At 47.0% G+C, this 17,353-nt stretch overlaps 1 protein-coding gene across 7 annotated transcripts in view; it reads left to right on the top strand.

Moving 5' to 3' along the window:
• Window positions 1-14,738: 14,738 nt before the first annotated feature.
• Window positions 14,739-17,353, top strand: part of USP48 (ubiquitin specific peptidase 48) — a 40,006-nt gene continuing 37,391 nt past the window's right edge. The window contains exons 1-2 of one of the 7 annotated variants that reach the window (XR_014567012.1): window positions 14,739-15,351; window positions 16,861-16,981. Coding sequence is in view for 2 of the 7 variants with exons in the window: in XM_083750158.1 (XP_083606284.1) it covers window positions 15,218-15,351; window positions 16,861-16,981 (255 nt within the window). In the remaining 5 variants the exon portion in view is untranslated. The remainder of the gene's footprint in view (window positions 15,352-16,860; window positions 16,982-17,353) is intronic. The other 6 variants (XR_014567013.1, XM_083750158.1, XM_083750160.1 and 3 more) reach the window with 6 other exon arrangements.

The following is a 17,353-nucleotide window of genomic DNA, read 5'->3' as shown; positions in this document are numbered from 1 at the left end:
TTAAGGTCACTTTGAACCGGTATAGGCCAGTTGAACCACTCAAAGCCGGTTGGAACCAGTTCAGACCAGTTTGAAACCGTTTAGGCCAGTTTGAAGCGGTTTGGGACAGTTTGAAACAGACCAGGCCGGTTTGAACCGGTCCAAGCTGGTTGGATCTGGTTCAGAGCAGTTTGAACCGGTATAGGCCAGTTTAAACCACTCAAAGCCAGTTGGAACCAGTTCAGACCGGTTTGAACCGGTTTAGGCCAGTTTGAAGCGGTTTAGGACATTTTGAAACAGACCAGGATGGTTTGAACCGGTCCAAGCTGGTTGGAACCGGTTCAGACCGGTTTGAACCGGTTTAGGCTAGTTTGAACTGGTTTAAGCCAGTTTAAACCGGTCCAAGACGGTTGGATTCAGTTCAGACCGGTTTGAACCGGTTTAGGCCAGTTTCAACTGGTCCAAGCCGGTTGGATCCGGTTCAGACTGGTTTGAACCAGTTTAGGCTAGTTTGAACTGGTTTAAGCCAGTTTAAACCGGTCCAAGACGGTTGGATTCAGTTCAGACCGGTTTGAACCGGTTTAGGTCCGTTTGAACCGGTCCAAGCCGGTTGGAATCTGTTCAGACTGGTTTGAACCAGTTTAGCCCAGTTTAAACCGGTCCAAGCCAGTTGAATCCAGTTCATACCGGTTTGAACCAGTTTAGGCCAGTTTAAACCTGTCCAAGCCAGTTGAAACCGGTTCAGACCGGTTTGAACCAGTTTAGGCCAGTTTGTTTTTTTAAAAAAAATAATATTTTTATTAAGTTTCACAAAAGTTAACAACAAGAAAATTAACTCAAATCACAAAGACCAACAAACGCACACATCAAAAATACAGACAAAAAGACAGAACAACAAAAATAAAAAGACATTAAAAAAAGAAAATTAAAAATTAAAAAAGGACTCTGTTTCAAATTAATAGCCTTCCAGATCTTATTTTCCTTGCTTCCACCCGCCTTCCTTTCATGTATTCCACTTTAAAATTAGTTCAGCAATTATCATATTATTCAAGTTCATCCTTTATCCTTCCCTTTATACTCTCATTTATCTTAATCACTAGAACCCCTTCATTTCATTTACAGTGCCTTTAGCATTCATAGATTTTACAATGTTTTTTTAGATAAACTTTGAACTTCTTCCAGTCCTCTTCCACCTGCTCTTCTCCTTGATCTTGGATTCTGCCGGTCATTTCTGCCAGTTCCATATAGTCTATGACTTGCATCTGCTATTCTTCCAGGGTGGGTAGGTCTTGTGTCTTCCAGTGCTTTGCGATGAGTATTCTTGCTGCTGCTGTGGCATACATAAAAAAAGTTCTATCCTTCCTTGGCACCAATTGGCCGACCATGCCCAGGAGAAAGGCCTCTGGTTTCTTTAGGAAAGTATACTTAAATACTTTTTTCAGTTCATTATAGATCATTTCCCAGAAAGCCTTGATCCTTGGGCAGTCCCACCAAAGGTGAAAGAATGTTCCTTCTGTTTCTTTACATTTCCAACATTTATTATCGGGCAAATGGTAAATTTTTGCTAGCTTGACTGGGGTCATGTACCACCTGTAAATCATTTTCATAATATTTTCTCTTAAGGCATTACATGCCGTAAATTTCATACCGGTGGTCCACAACCGTTCCCAGTCAGCAAACATGATGTTATTGCCAATATCTTGTGCCCATTTTATCATAGCAGATTTAACTGTTTCATCCTCAGTATTCCATTTCAACAGCAGGTTATACATTCTCGACAATATCTTAGCACTAGGTTCTAACAATTCTTCGATTTTTCCACCTGGAAGCCAATTTTCCTGTCCGAATTGTAGGCCTCTCTTACTTGGAAATAATGTAACCAATCCTGCACCTTATCTTTAAGTTTCTCATAACTCTGCAATTTCAGTTTGTCCCCATCCTGTTCCAAAATTTCCCAATATTTTGGCCAGTTCGATCTCATATTAAGTTTTTTCAAGGCCTTAGCTTCCATTGGTGAAAGCCACCTTGGGGTTTTATTCTCCAAGAAATCTTTATATCTGACCCAGACATTAAACAATGCTTTTCTGACAATATGGTTTTTAAACGCCTTATGAGCTTTCTCCTTACCATACCATAAGTATGCATGCCATCCAAAAACATTATCATGTCCTTCCAAATCAAGAATGTCTGTATTCTCAAGAAGTAGCCATTCCTTCAGCCAGCAAAAAGCTGCCGCCTCATAATATAGTTTAAAGTCCGGCAGGGCAAACCCCCCTCTGTCCTTTGCATCAGTAAAAATTTTATATTTAATTCTGGGCTTTTTGCCCTGCCAGACAAATCTAGAAATTTCTTTTTGCCACTTCTTGAAACAGTCCATCTTGTCAATTATTTGTAAGGTTTGAAACAGAAACAACAATTTTGGCAATACATTCATTTTAATAACTGCAATTCTACCCAGTAAGGAAAGCTTTAGATTTACAGGTGGTACATGACCCCATTCAAGCTTGCTAAAATTTACCACTTGCCTGATAATAAATGTTGGAAATGTAAAGAAAATGAAGGTACCTTTTTTCACCTTTGGTGGACGTGCCCTAAGATTAAGGCGTTCTGGGAAATGATATACTGTATAATGAATTGAAAAAGGTATTTAAATATACCTTTCTGAAGAAACCAGAGGCCTTTCTCTTGGGTATTGTCGGCCAAACGGTGTCAAAGAAGGATAGAACATTTTAGGCCAGTTTGAACTGGTCCAAGGCAGTTGGGTCCTGTTCCTACTGGTTTGAACCGGTTTAGGCCAGTTTGAAGCGGTTTAGGACAGTTTGAAACAGACCAGGCCGATTTGAACCGGTCCGAGCCGGTTGGAACCGGTTCAGACCGGTTTGAAACAGTTTAGGCCAGTCTGAACCGGTCCAAGCCGGTTGGATCCGGTTCAGACTGGTTTGAACCAGTTTAAGCCAGTTTGAACCGTTCAAAGCTGGTTCGAAACGGTTCAGACCGGTTTGAACAGGTTTAGGCCAGTTAGAAACGGTTTAGGCCAGTTTGAACCGTTCCAAGACAGCTGGATAAGGTTCAGACCGGATTGAACCGGTTTAGGACAGTTTGAACCACTCAAAGACAAGTGGAACCAGTTCAGACCAGTTTGAACCGATTTAGGCAACTTTGAACCGGTTTAAGCCAGTTTGAACCAGTCAAAGCCAGTTTGAACCTGTCCAAGCCCATTGGAACCGGTTCAGACTGGTTTGAACCGGTTTAGGCTAGTTTGAAGCGGTTTAGGCCAGTTTGAACCCGTCAAGGCTGGTTGGATCCGGTTCAGACCAATTTGAACCGGTTTGGGGCAGTTTGAACTGGTCCAAACCAGTTGGAACCGGTTCAGAGCGGTTAGAACTGGTTTAGGCCAGTTAGAACCCGTCAAGGCTGGTTGGAACCGGTTCAGACCAGTTTGAACCGGTTTAGGCCAGTTTGAACCACTCAAAGCTGGTTGGAACCAGTTCAGACCGGATTGAATCGGTTAAAGCCACTTTGAACCGGTTTAAGCCAGTTTGAACCGCTCCGAGCCAGTTTTAACTGGTCCAAGCCGGTTGCATCCGGTTCAGACCGGATTGAACCGGTTTAGGCCAGTTTGAACCACTCAAAGACGGTTGGAACCAGTTCAGACCGGCTTGAACTGGTTTTGGCCACTTTGAACCAGTTTATGCCAGTTTGAACCCGTCAAGGCTGGTTGGATCCGGTTCAGACCGATTTGAACCGGTTTAGGCCAGTTGGAACCGGTTCAGACCAGTTTGAACTGGTTTAGGCCAGTTTTTGTTTTTTATAAGATATTTATTAAAGTTTTCAATATGAATACAATTAAAAGAAAAATATAACAAAAATACAAAACATAAAATACTTAAAAACACACAGAATTTCAATAACTTATTTTTCATTAACTTATTTCCCAGACCTCCTCGTACCTCCCTTTTTTGTATTCCAATTCAATTGTTATCAATCCTTATCAATATTTTCTTATCAATCCTTATCAATATTTTTTTACCTACTTCTAAACCTTTTGGACCACCTAATCCGGTCCAAGCTGGTTGGATCCGGTTCAGAGCAGTTTGAACCGGTATAGGTCAGTTTGAACCGGTCCAAGCTGGTTTGAACTGGTCCAAGCCGGTTTGAACCGGTTCAGACCAGTTTGAACAGGTTTAGGCCAGTTTGAACCGGTCCAAGCTGGTTTGAACTGGTCCAAGCCGGTTTGAACCGGTTCAGACTGGTTTGAACCAGTTTAGGCTAGTTTCGAAGCGGTAACCGGCCCAAGCTGGTTGGATCCGGTTCAGAGCAGTTTGAACCGGTATAGGCCAGTTTGAACCACTCAAAGCCGGTTGGAACCAGTTCAGACCGGTTTGAACCGGTTTAGGCCAGTTTGAAGCGGTGTAGGACAGTTTGAAACAGACCAGGCCGGTTTGAACCGGTTCAAGCTGGTTGGATCCGGTTCAGAGCAGTTTGAACCGGTAGAGGCCAGTTTGAACCACTCAAAGCTGGTTGGAACCAGTTCAGAGCGATTTGAACCGGTTTAGGCCAGTTTGAAGTGGTTTAGGACAGTTTGAAACAGACCAGGCCGGTTTGAACCGGTCCAAGCTGGTTGGATCCGGTTCAGACCGGTTTGAACTGGTTTAGGCCAGTTTGAATCGGTCCAAGCCGGTTGGAACCGGTCCAAGCCGGTTGGAACCGGTTTAGGCTAGTTTGAAGCGGTTTAGGACAGTTTGATTCAGTCCTAGCTGGTTGAAACCAGTTCAGACCGGTTTGAACCAGTTTAGGCCAGTTGAAACCGGTCTAAGCCAGTTGAAACCGGTTCAGACCGGTTTGAACCGGTTTAGGCCAGTTTGAAACACTCAAAGCCGGTTGGAACCAGTTCAGACCGGTTTGAACTGGTTAAGGCCACTTTGAAACGCTTAAGGACACTTTGAACCGGCCGAAGCCGGTTGGACCCGGTTCAGACCAGATTGAACCGGTTTAGGCCAGTTTGAACCACTCAAAGACCGTTGGAACCAGTTCAGACCGGTTTGAACCGGTTTCGGCCACTTTGAACCAGTTTAAGCCAGTTTGAACCCGTCAAGGCCGTTTAGAACCGGTTCAGACCGGTTTGAACCGGTTTAGGCCAGTTTGAAGCGCTTTAGCACAGTTTGAATAGGTCGTAGCTGGTTGAAACAAGTTCAGACCGGTTTGAACCAGTTAAGGCCAGTTTAAACCTGTCCAAGCCGGTTGGAACCAGTTCTGACTGGTTTGAACCAGTTAAAGCCACTTTGAACCGGTCCAAGCCGGTTGGAACCGGTTCAGACCGGTTTGAAGCGGTTTAGGCTAGTTTGAAGCGGTTTACGCCAGTTTGAACCACTCATGGCGGGTTGGAACCAGTTCAGACCGGTTTGAACCAGTTTAGGCTAGTTTGAAGCGGTTTAGGACAGTTTGAACCAGACCAAGCCGGTTTAAACCGGTCCAAGACGGTTTGATTCAGTTCAGACCGGTTTGAACCGGTTTAAGCCAGTTTGAACCAGTCCAAGGCGGTTTGAACCGTTCCAAGCCAGTTGGAACTGGTTCAGACTGGATTGAACCAGTTTAGGCTAGTTTGAAGCGGTTTAGGACAGTTTGAACCAGACCAAGCCGGTTTAAACCGGTTCAAGACGGTTGGATTCAGTTCAGACGGCTTTGAACCGGTTTTGGCCAGTTTGAACCGGTCCAAGCCGGTTTGGACTGGTCCAAGCCAGTTGGAACTGGTTCAGACCAGATTGAACCGGTTTAGGCCAGTTTGAACCACTCAAAGACCGTTGGAACCAGTTCAGACCGGTTTGAACCGGTTTCGGCCACTTTGAACCAGTTTAAGCCAGTTTGAACCCGTCAAGGCCGTTTAGAACCGGTTCAGACCGGTTTGAACCGGTTTAGGCCAGTTTGAAGCTCTTTAGCACAGTTTGAATAGGTCGTAGCTGGTTGAAACAAGTTCAGACAGGTTTGAACCAGTTAAGGCCAGTTTAAACCTGTCCAAGCCGGTTGGAACCAGTTCTGACTGGTTTGAACCAGTTAAAGCCACTTTGAACCGGTACAAGCCGGTTGGAACCGGTTCAGACCGGTTTGAAGCGGTTTAGGCTAGTTTGAAGCGGTTTACGCCAGTTTGAACCACTCATGGCGGGTTGGAACCAGTTCAGACCGGTTTGAACCAGTTTAGGCTAGTTTGAAGCGGTTTAGGACAGTTTGAACCAGACCAAGCCGGTTTAAACCGGTCCAAGACGGTTGGATCCGGTTCAGACCAGTTTGAACCAGTTTAGGCTAGTTTGAATCCGGTTTAGGCCAGTTTGAACCACTCAAAGCTGGTTCAAACCAGTTCATACCGGTTTGAACCAGTTAAGGCCACTTTGAACCGGTTTAAGCCAGTTTGAACCGGTCCAAGCCGGTTTGAACTGGTCCAACCGGCTGGATCCGGTTCAGAGCAGTTTGAACCGGTATAGGTCAGTTTGAATCACTCAAAGCCGGTTGGAACCAGTTCAGACCGGTTTGAACTGGTTTAGGCCAGTTTGAACCGGTCCAAGCCGGTTTGAATCAGTTCAGACCGGTTTCAACCAGTTTAGGCTAGTTTGAAGCGGTTTAGCCCAGTTAGAACCACTCAAAGCCGGTTAGAACTAGTTCAGACCGGTTTGAAGCGGTTTAAGTCACTTTGAACATGTTTAAGCCAGTTTAAACCAATCCAAGCCGGTTTGAACGGGTCGAAGCTGGTTGGATCCAATTCAGAACAGTTTGAACCGGTATAGGCCAGTTTGAACCACTCAAAGCCGGTTGGAACCGGTTCAGACCAGTTTGAACCGGTTTAGGCTAGTTTGAACTGGTTTAAGCCAGTTTAAACCGGTCCAAGACGGTTGGATATGGTTCAGACCGGTTTGAACCGGTTTAGGCCAGTTTGAACCGGTCCAAGCTGGTTGGAACCGGTTCAGACCGGTTGGAACCGGTTTAGGCTAGTTTGAAGCGGTTTAGGACAGTTTGATTCAGTCCTAGCTGGTTGAAACCAGTTCAGACCGGTTTGAACCAGTTTAGGCCAGTTGAAACCAGTCCAAGCCAGTTGAAACCAGTTCAGACCGGTTTGAACCGGTTTAGGCCAGTTTGAAACACTCAAAGCCGGTTGGAACCAGTTCAGACCGGTTTGAACTGGTTAAGGCCACTTTGAACCGCTTTAGGATACTTTGAACCGGTCCAAGCCGGTTCAGACCGGTTTGAACCGGTTTAGACCAGTTTGAAGCGGTTTAGCACAGTTTGAATCAGTCCTAGCTGTTTGAAACCAGTTCAGACTGGTTTGAACCAGTTTAGGCCAGTTTAAACTGGTACAAGCCGGTTGGAACCGGTTCAGACTGCTTTGAACCAGTTTAGGCCAGTTTAAACTGGTCCAAGCCGGTTGGAACCAGTTCAGACCGGTTTGAACCGGTTTAGGCTAGTTTGAACCGATTTTGGGCAATTTGAACCGTTCCAAGCCGGTTGTATCCGGTTCAGACCTGTTTGAACCGGTTTAGGCCAGTTTGAACCAGTCCAAGCCGCTTTGAACCGGTCCAAGCCGGTTGGAACCGGTTTGGACTGGTTTGAAGCGGTTTAGGCTAATTTGAAGCAGTTTAGGACAGTTTGAGCCAGACCAAGCTGGTTTGAACTGGTCCAATCCGGTTGGAACCGGTTCAGACCTGTTTGAACCAGTCTAGGCTAGTTTGAACCGGTTTAGGACAGTTTGAATCAGTCCTAGCTGGTTGAAACCAGTTCAGACAGGTGTTATATGGTCTCGGCGGCCGCCCCCAGTCACCAGTCTAGCTGCCACATTCTAGATTAGTTGTAGTTTGCGAGTCACCTTCAAAGGTAGCCCCACGTAGAGTGCATTGCATTAGTCCAAGCGGGAGATAACCAGAGCATGCACCACTCTGGTGAGACAGTCCGCAGGCAGATAGGGTCTCAGCCAACGTGCCAGGTGGAGCTGGTAGACAGCTGCCCTGGACACAGATTTGACCTGTGCCTCCATGGACAGCTGTGAGTCCAGAATGACTCCCAGGCTGCACAGCTTGTCCTTCAGGGGCACAGTTACCCCATTCAGCACCTGGGAATCCTCCACACCTGCCCGCCTCCTGTCCCCCAAAACCAGTACTTCTGTCTTGTCAGGATTCAACCTCAATCTGTTAGCCGCCGTCCATCCTCCAACCACCTCCAGACACTCACACAGGACCTTCACCGCCTTCACTGGTTCTGATTTAAAAGAGAGGTAGAGCTGGGTATCATCCGCATACTGATGAACACCTAGCCCAAACCTCCTCATGATATCTCCCAGTGGCTGCATGTAAAGGTTGAAAAGCATGGGGGAGAGGACAGAACCCTGAGGCACCCCACAAGTGAGAGCCCAGGGGTCTGAACACTCATCCCCCACCACCACTTTCTGAACACGGCCCAGGAGGAAGGAGCGGAACCACTGTAGGACAGTGCCCCCAGCTCCCAGCCTCTCAAGATGGTCCAGAAGGATGTTATGGTCAAACGCCGCTGAGAGATCCAGCAGAACTAGGAAACAGCTCTCACCTTTGTCCCTAGCCCGCCGGAGATCATCAACCAGTGCGACCAAGGCAGTTTCAGTCCCATGATGAGGCCTGAATCCCGACTGGAAGGGATCCAAATGGTCCGCTTCTTCCAGGCGTGCCTGGAGTTGTTCGGCAACCGCTCGTTCAATCACCTTGCCCAAGAATGGAAGATTTGAGACTGGGCGATAGTTGGCCATTGCGGCAGCATCTAAAGATGGTTTTTTAAGAAGCAGTTTAATAACTGCCTCTTTCAGTGGGTCTGGGAAGGCTCCCTCACATTCACCACCCCACGAAGCCCATTGCCCAGTCCTTCCCGCCTAGCTTTTATAAGCCAGGATGGGCAAGGATCCAGGTGACAGGTGGTTGGTTTCACTCGTCCAAGCAGCCTGTCCACATCCACGGAAGTAACAGATTGGAATTGATCCCACTCAACTTGAATAGACAAAACTCTAGCACTCTCCCGCCCCGGCCCTGCTCCCACGGTGGAGTCTACTTCTTCCCAAATCTGAGCGATTTTATCTGCAAAAAACTTTGCAAAATCATTGCAGGAGAACATGTGGCCCGTACTGGGCCCCGATGTTACAGGTGGTTCCGCTAAATTGTGAACCACCTGAAAAAGTCTCCTGCTGCTGTTTTCTGCAGATGCAGTAGAGACGTTGAAGAAATTCTTCTTCGCCGTCACTATCGCCACTTGGTAGGCTCGACGTTGAGCTCTAACCTGTGTCCGGTCAGATTCAGAATGAATTATCCGCCACCAGCGCTCTAGCCGTCTCAATGATTGTTTCATTGCCCTCAGATCCGTGGAAAACCATTGTCCCAAGCAGCCCCTGGTAAGGTCGTGTAGGCATGCATGTTAAAATCCCCTAGGACGACCAAGCTAGGTGTCTCCAGGAGAACATCCGCCACGACCTGAAGCAGCTCAGGCAGGGAATCCTTGGTGCAGCAGGGAGGTTGGTACACCAAAAGGAATCCTGTACTGCCCCTATTGCCCAACTTCCAGAACATGCACTCGGAAAACTGGGTCTTCACAATAGGATGCCTGGTGCAAATTAATGACTTCCTAAAAATCACTGCAACCCCCCCTCCCCGCCCACATGACCTGGGTTGCTGTGCGTAAGAGAAATCTGTAATGACACGGTCTAGTCTTAGCGTAACTCCTCCTCCTACCCGTGATCACTGAGATCGGTTGTCCCGATGGCTTGATGTATATTTTATAATTCCTCATGGTAATCCCATCTGACCCCTACATTTACAAATAGCATTGCCTTTATTTCTGTAGTTTTTTTTCTTCCCCTGTGAAATATACTCAGAGTCCTGCAGTGATTTCATCCTCTTTATTGCAGCTTGTAAAACAGTGATTGAATTTCCCCCCAAACCTCAGGCTTTTATATACATTATTTACACAATGCGCCCCGTCTGATTGGCTGCTTCTGCTTCCCTCCTGGCTGGTACTGCAGGCCAATCAGTTGTTACATTCTACGATCCTACCAGCCGAATAGGTTGATTAACTTCCTCCTGGGATCTGTTTGGGCTGCTGCTGCAAGCCAATCAGTTATGCCGGTCGAAGCCAGTTTGAACCGATCTAGGCCGGTTTGAACTGGTCTAGGCCAGTTTGAGCCGGTCAAGGCCAGTCTGAACCAGTTTCAGCCAGTTTGATCTGGTTTAGGCCAGTTTGAACCGATCCAAGCTGGTTGGATCCGGTTCAGACCGATTTGAGGTTTAGGCCTATTTGAACTGGTCAAGGCAGGTTGGAAAGGGTTCAGACAGGTTTGAACCAGTTTAGGCCAGTTTGAACCAGTTTAAGCTACTTTGAACTGCTCCAAGCCGGTTGGATCCGCTTCAGACCGGTTTGAACCGATTTAGGCCAGTTTGAACCCGTCAAGGCTGGTTGGAACCAGTTCAGTCCGGTTTGAACTGGTTTAGGCCAGTTTGAGCCAATCCAAGCCAGCTGGAACCGGTTCAGACTGGTTTGAACTGGTTTAGGCCAGTTTGAACTGTTCCAAGCCGGTTTGAACCAGTCAAACCTGGTTGGAACAGGTCCAGACCAGTTTGCACTTGTCCAAGCTGGTTGGAACTGGTCCAGAACTCTTGGAACTGGTCTAAGCCAGTTGGAACCAGTCAAATTCAGTTGGAATCGGTCCAAGCCAGTTGGAACCGGTTCAGACCGGTTTGAACTGGTTTAGGCCAGTTTGAACTGTTCCAAGCCAGTTTGAACCAGTCAAACCTAGTTGGAACAGGTCCAGACGAGCTTGCACTTGTCCAAGCTGGTTGGAACCGGTCCAGAACTCTTGGAACTGGTCTAAGCCAGTTGGAACCAGTCAAATTCAGTTGGAACCGGTTCAGACCAGTTTGAACCGGTTTAGGCCAGTTTGAACCGGTTTGGGACAGTTTGGAGCGGTTTAGGACAGTTTGAATCGGTCCTAGCCGGTTGAAACCAGTTCTGACCGTTTTGAACCGGTTTAGGCCAGTTTAAACCGGTCCAAGCCAGTTGGAACCGGTTCAGACCAGTTTGAACCGGTTTAGGCCAGTTTAAACTGGTTTAACTGACTTTCAGCAATTCACTCAAAAATGGTGCCCAACGGTTGCAAATGCTCCCCTGAAAGGTTTGGCGGACAAAACTGGAGGCTTTTTATCACAGGACAGGAAATCAGACCTCGACAACGTAAACGGCGGAAAAATATTTTTTTGAAAAATCCCTAAGCCCCGGGGTCACAATTTCAGAAAAAAACTGACTTTCGGCAATTCACTCAAAAATGGTACCCAAAGATTGCAAATGCTCCCCTGAAAGGTTTGGCGGACGAAACTGGAGGCTTTTTATCACAATACAAGAAATGAGACCTCAACAACTTAACCGGCGGAAGAAGATTTTTTTGAAAAAATCCTTAAGTCACAATTTCAGAAAAAATCTGACTTTCGGCAATTCACTCAAAAATGGTACCCAAAGATTGCAAATGCTCCCCTGAAAGGTTTGGCGGACGAAACAGAAGGATTTTTATCACAGGACAAGAAATCAGACCTCGAAAACTTAACTGGCGGAAGAAGATTTTTTTGAAAAAATCCCAAAGGCCCGGGGTCACAATTTCAGAAAAAATCTGACTTTCGGCAATTCACCCAAAAATGGTACCCAACGATTGCAAATGCTCCCCTGAAAGGTTTGGCGGTCGAAACAGGAAGCTTTTTATCACAGGACAAGAAATCTGAAGAAGTGTGCATGCACACGAAAGCTCATACCAAGAACTAACTTAGTTGGTCTTTAAGGTGCTACTGGAAGGAATTTTTGTTGTTGTTTTGACTGGAAGAGTTACCTTGACTGGAAGTTGAGAACTTTGCCCCAGGATGAGAACGGAAATCGTGTGCTGGCTGTGCAGCGGCAGCAAGAGGCCCCATTAGCGAAAGCACACCTCTAGTTAAGAACAGTGTCAGGTTAAGAACGGACCTCCAGAACGAATTAAGTTCATAACTAGAAGTACAACTGTACCTGTCTTTATCCCACGTTGTAAACATTGTGACCTTGCACGATACACTGATTTATACTTTTGTAGCAACTATGTATTTTTATTTCCTCTCATTGTTTCTTTGTATCTGATGCTTCTTTTGTGTCTTTGTATGGGCTGCTGAGCCTCAGTATCGATCTTCAAGTTTCTCATATGCCTATGTATTTCTTATGTGTACAGTGGTACCTCCAGTTACAGACTCAATCCGTTCTGGGGTGCCATTCGCACCCCGCAAAGTCCATAACTAGAGCACCGCTTCTGCGAACGCACATAGCGTGATAAAGCGCTTCTGCGCATGTGCGAAGCGCACATAACGCTTCTACACGCACATGTATGGCAAAACCTGGAAATTTACACTTCCGGGTTTGCTGCTTTCCCAAGCTGAAAAGATGCAACATGAACCTAAGGCAACACAAGGCATGACTATTTTTATTGGTTGCCAAGTATTGTTATGCTATGTTTTAGTTATGTTTTATACTGTGAAAAAGTCATATTTTAGGACTTTATAAGAATGCAAAACCTGTCAGAAAGTCACCCAGCGCCACCTACTGAGTCTACAATGAAGACACACAAATATACAGTTTAAGCAAATGCTTTTATTCAAATAAAAGGACATACAAGACTATTCTGTCACACCTATGTGAAAGGCAGGAAAATACCCAAATCCTGTCTTAAATTCCCTTTATTGATCCACTCCAGGTAGTGCCGAAGTATTCCTGTAAATAAAGGAAATACATGGTCATTAACAAGATTGCTGGAAAAACAGGAACCAGCCCAAAACCTTTGTGTACGCTGCCTGCCAAACAATGACACAAAATAAGTGTCGACAAACACAACGATTAGCCCCTTCCAACATACCAGTTACCTGTTTAATCCCTCATGCCGCGCCTTGTCTGACATCTCTTGTTTTTCATTGTTCTGTATGCAAATTAAAATGTATAAATGTAAGAATCTTCTTTTGTTCTGGGTTCTCCTCCGTTGCCTGTTACGTGAGTGGGAACCCAGTTGCCAACAGTCTTTATTTTGTAATAAAGGTCAGGCTTATAGCCGCTTTGCTTTTCATAAATACTGGTCTGGTCTCTGTCTCTCAATCCCTACCAGCTTGAGCAGAGGTCAGCAACCTGCGGCCCATGGGCCACATGCTGCCCACGGGGGTCGTTTAAATGTCCCACAAGCTGCCCCCGAACCGAGCCGCCCCCTCAGTGAATTCCCGCGCGCTGCACTAAACCAGTGCAGCGTGGAGCGGGGACTTGTTTCTGTGGTACCGGAAATCACGTCTGCACAGATGTGATCCAGCCCACGGAGCGATCTCCATGGGAGTGAACCAGCCCAGGTGAGGTAAACCTTGCTGACCCTTGGGCTAGAGCTTTCAAATGCGCTCATGCCTTCTGGCCTTGCTAAAGAACCACATTGCAACTTACTTTCTGTCCGGGAACCATGCCAGAACAAGAGATTGAAACATATCTGAACATTCTGAAACCCCTTTCCTGGGAAGGGTGCCAAGAGTTCAATAGTCCCAAGACAGCTTTCTGTTCATGCTCAGAGGAACTCATGGGGCAGGACTCTGGAAGGAGGAGAAAGGGGGAGGGATCTGGAATGGGTATATATGCTTGTGCACATGATTGTGAACTCGTGCATGCTTTTTGTGACTTATCACACTTGCTCCTTCTACCAGTTCATGGATGGTAGAAATAAAAGCCTTTTCTCCGAAACTATTCCTTGAGTGTCTGTTGACTCCCACTTCCCTTTCCCAGGCGCAATATTTTTCCCACCCGAGGGCAAAGCCTCATAAGGCTACAATACGTAATATGTTAAGTATAGAAATTACTGAGTAGCCAAAAGCTAATGCCCTATAAGGGATTAGTGTGGAGGTGACTCAGAATCACGAGGGAAAATGGAGAACAGTTAGAAAGCTATTGCACATGCTTAAAAGGGCTATATTAGTCAAACTGCCCCGGGTGGAGCTAAAGCTAATCAGCATGAACATGGGATGTACAGTGGGGGTACATATGTAATAGGAGGATCTGTAAACTGCAATTTCCTACCCAATAGGAGATTGTAGGAAGGAAATTTGGACAGGCTTTATGGCATTTTTTGGTAAACTTTTGGTGTAAACAGGATGATGCCCTCCCTCTTTGCAGCTTGAGCTGGGGAGTTGCCCGTGTAGTGCTGTTTTGAGAATAAGCAACTTGTGGTTTTGCCTGATCTTGGTGTCAAGATTCCCTTCTTCTCAGAGGAATTGGCTACCTCTGGGGAAGATCCCTGGGGCAAATTTCTGCAACAGGGACACCGAATCCCTTGGTGGGTGTTTGAGATGCAAAAGCCAACCCCAAATTTGCGTATAACAGTCATCGGCAGTGTGGGATGCAGTAAGGAATCAAGTGATGCTAACTAGCCAATAGGTCCTGCAAATGAGAACAGGACCAAAATGGCTGCCATCATGGTGGTGGGTTGATTTAGGGAATGGTTCACTGTTTCCTTCAGGAATTTCCAGTATTCTTTTTTTTTCTTATTTTCCCTTGTACAAGAGTGTGGTTTTTATTGTTATTTGGCTTTCTTCCTTTTAATCCCTTCAAAGGGAGCCAGGGCTTTCTGAGGAAACCGCAATGCATTGTGGGTATTAATAGGTCGTCCCGGTGAGAGGGACGCGACTGCGCACGCGCGGAAAATCAACGGCCTTCGATCGTGTGTGTGTGTATTTTCCTTCGTTGTTGTTTTTTAAAAAGCCGCTCCTCGTGCCTATGTCACTGCTTGTTACTACGAGGTGGGTTGGGGGACAGAAACCCCGCCTCGAAAAGTGGGCGGAGCCAAGAAAAGGAAGCGACGGGGAGGAGCAAGAGGGAGATCAATCAAAGAAAGTAACCCCGCCCCCGATCGGATTGGAAGTAGCCAATCCCCGCGAAGTTGCGCCGCTCCCCCCCCCTCCACCCCTTCGTTGCGGCGCGGCGATGCCGTCGCGTCTGCGTCTGACGTAACAGTGAAGCGCCGAGGCGCGGATAACAGCTTCCCCGGCACCCCGCCCTGCTTAGGGCTTTTCGCGTCGCTCAGGGAGAGGCCGGTTCCACTTCCTGGGGCGTCCAGTCCGCTTCCGCTTCCTGGTCGCCCTCCCTCTTTCCCACCCTCCCTCCCTCTTGCCTCTCCTTTTTCCGCCCCCCTCTCAGGGGTCGTGGAGCCGCGCCTGGGATGGCTCCTCGGCTGCAACTGGAGAAGGCGGCCTGGCGCTGGACGGAGACGGTGCCCCCCGAGGCCGTGACCCAGGAGCACATCGAGGCGGCCTACCGCGTCGGCCTGGAGCCCTGTCAGCGCGGAGCCTGCAGGTAAGCCTCAGGGGCCGGCAGGCTGGGCTTGGGCTGGGGCCCCGGGGGAACCACAGGGCGGCGTCGGCGTCGCCCTGGAAAAATCAGCCTTTTGTACTGCAAGTCAATGGCAGGGCACCTGCACAGCATGCAGGAGCCCCCCGGTCCAATACCCGCTAAATAGGGCTAAAAAGAGGCTCCCTAACTGAAACCCTGGAGAGCCACTGCTGCCAGTCAGTGTAGGCAGTATTGTGGTAGGTGGACCAACGTGGCGACTCGAGAGAAGGCAGCTCCCTATGGCACACAAGCCCCACCTGTTCTCCCCCACCCACCGTTTTATTTGTTTTTATTAATTATAGTAGTTGTTTTTTAGTGGCTACTCAAAGCGACTCTCTGGATATTCTAGAAGTTCTTAGGAAGGGTCGTGCAGCTCAGTGGTGAAACACCTGCTTTGCACATAGAAAGTTCTGGGTTCAGTTGCCACCCCAGTAGAACATGGGAAAAGACTGAAACCCTGGGGGTAGGCAATACTGAGCTGTATAGTTCTCATTTTCTGCTTCTTCATTGTCAGGCACCCTCACTGAGATTGTTGGTGTGTGAGGAACCCCAACACTGTACCTATTCTGAACTCTTTTCTCTCCTCTAATCCCTCCTTTCCCCTGTTTTCAATTGTGAACTCAAGGGTGGGGCATTTGTCTTTTGTGTAAGTTCATGTGCACCATATAATTAAAAGCAGATGATCTATTAAGCATCAGGGTGACTAGATGGGAATGGAAGGAGGTACAGTTACACATGGTTTGTCTTCAACTTCCATGCTAATTTAAATCAAAAGCACAGGTCAGATGTTTATAGAAGGTTGTTATGGAAGGGGCTTGTTGTGCCCGTAAACCTCTCTTTTGCCTGATACAGGAGGCAAGTGGTTTCATCTGAAACTGATATGCTTGCAACCTCCGTGTCATTTAAACCTGTGTGGTATAGTACTATGTCAAACTAAGACCTGAGGGACCAGGGTTCAAATCCCCACTCATTCATGAAGCTCACCAGGTGGCCTTGGGGGCCAGTCCGTTCCTTTCAGCTTAACTTACCTCACAGGGTTGTTGTGGGGACCAAAGAGGATAGAGAAAACCATTTACACCACTTTGAGTTCTCTGGAGAAAAGACATGATAGAAATGCTAGAAATAATAACCCCTTTTAGCAATTCTGATTTACAAGCACTTTTCAGCAAAAGCAGCACAGAAACTGACAGCTAGACAATGCGGGGAATGTGCAAAAGTTGTCCTTTTTGTTGAAATTTATTGGGGGAAGGAGGAAACATGTCAGGGAGCATCATCAACACTGGCACTCTATCTGCAGTTACCTCGGGACTCCTCTGTGGTTGGTGGGGTTTGTAAGCTGCACTTGCAACTAATTGCTGGAGAGGTGTGCTGGAAGTCACACAGGTGTCATCAGGACATAAGTGGCCTTGGTTGATAGCAATGTGATGAGGTCAGAATATTGGGTTCAGATCCTGCTGCTTTTTGCTTTTGCAGGCGAAACTGCCGAGGAAACCCAAACTGCCTGGTAGGAATTGGTGAGCACATCTGGCTGGGGGAGATAGATGAAAACACCTTTCACAATATTGACGATCCAAATTTCGAGAGGAGAAAAAAGGTAATGCTACTATGGTCTTCTGGCACCCCAGGGTTCATGTGCGGGCCCTGAAGCTTGTGTGAAGGAGGATTATTTCCCCTAAGATGCATCCTCAACTTGATTCTGGTTTATAGAATTGGAAGGCTTGAAATTTTCTCTGTGGTCCTGGCTGTTGTGTCAGAACTGATAGAGGTTTCTTAGTGGTAGCTGTAAAGTTCCTTTGCCAGTTCCGTGAAGTAGCTGTCAATAATAGGGACTGAGTACTGCAAGCAGAGCTTTATCTGACTGTTTCATCTCTTGCAGAGAAAAATACCCTTGGATGAGCCCTCCCATGTACCGGGAAGCTTGTAAAAATATATTTTGGTATTTCTTCCTCAGTATTTTTTTAATAGC

The sequence above is a fragment of the Podarcis gaigeae genome (assembly GCF_964106915.1).
Source record: "Podarcis gaigeae genome assembly, chromosome: 8".
NCBI classification, from domain to species: domain Eukaryota; kingdom Metazoa; phylum Chordata; class Lepidosauria; order Squamata; family Lacertidae; genus Podarcis; species Podarcis gaigeae.
The sequence above is the reverse complement of the archived record's forward strand: the minus strand, read 5'-3'. Positions and strand labels throughout refer to the sequence as shown.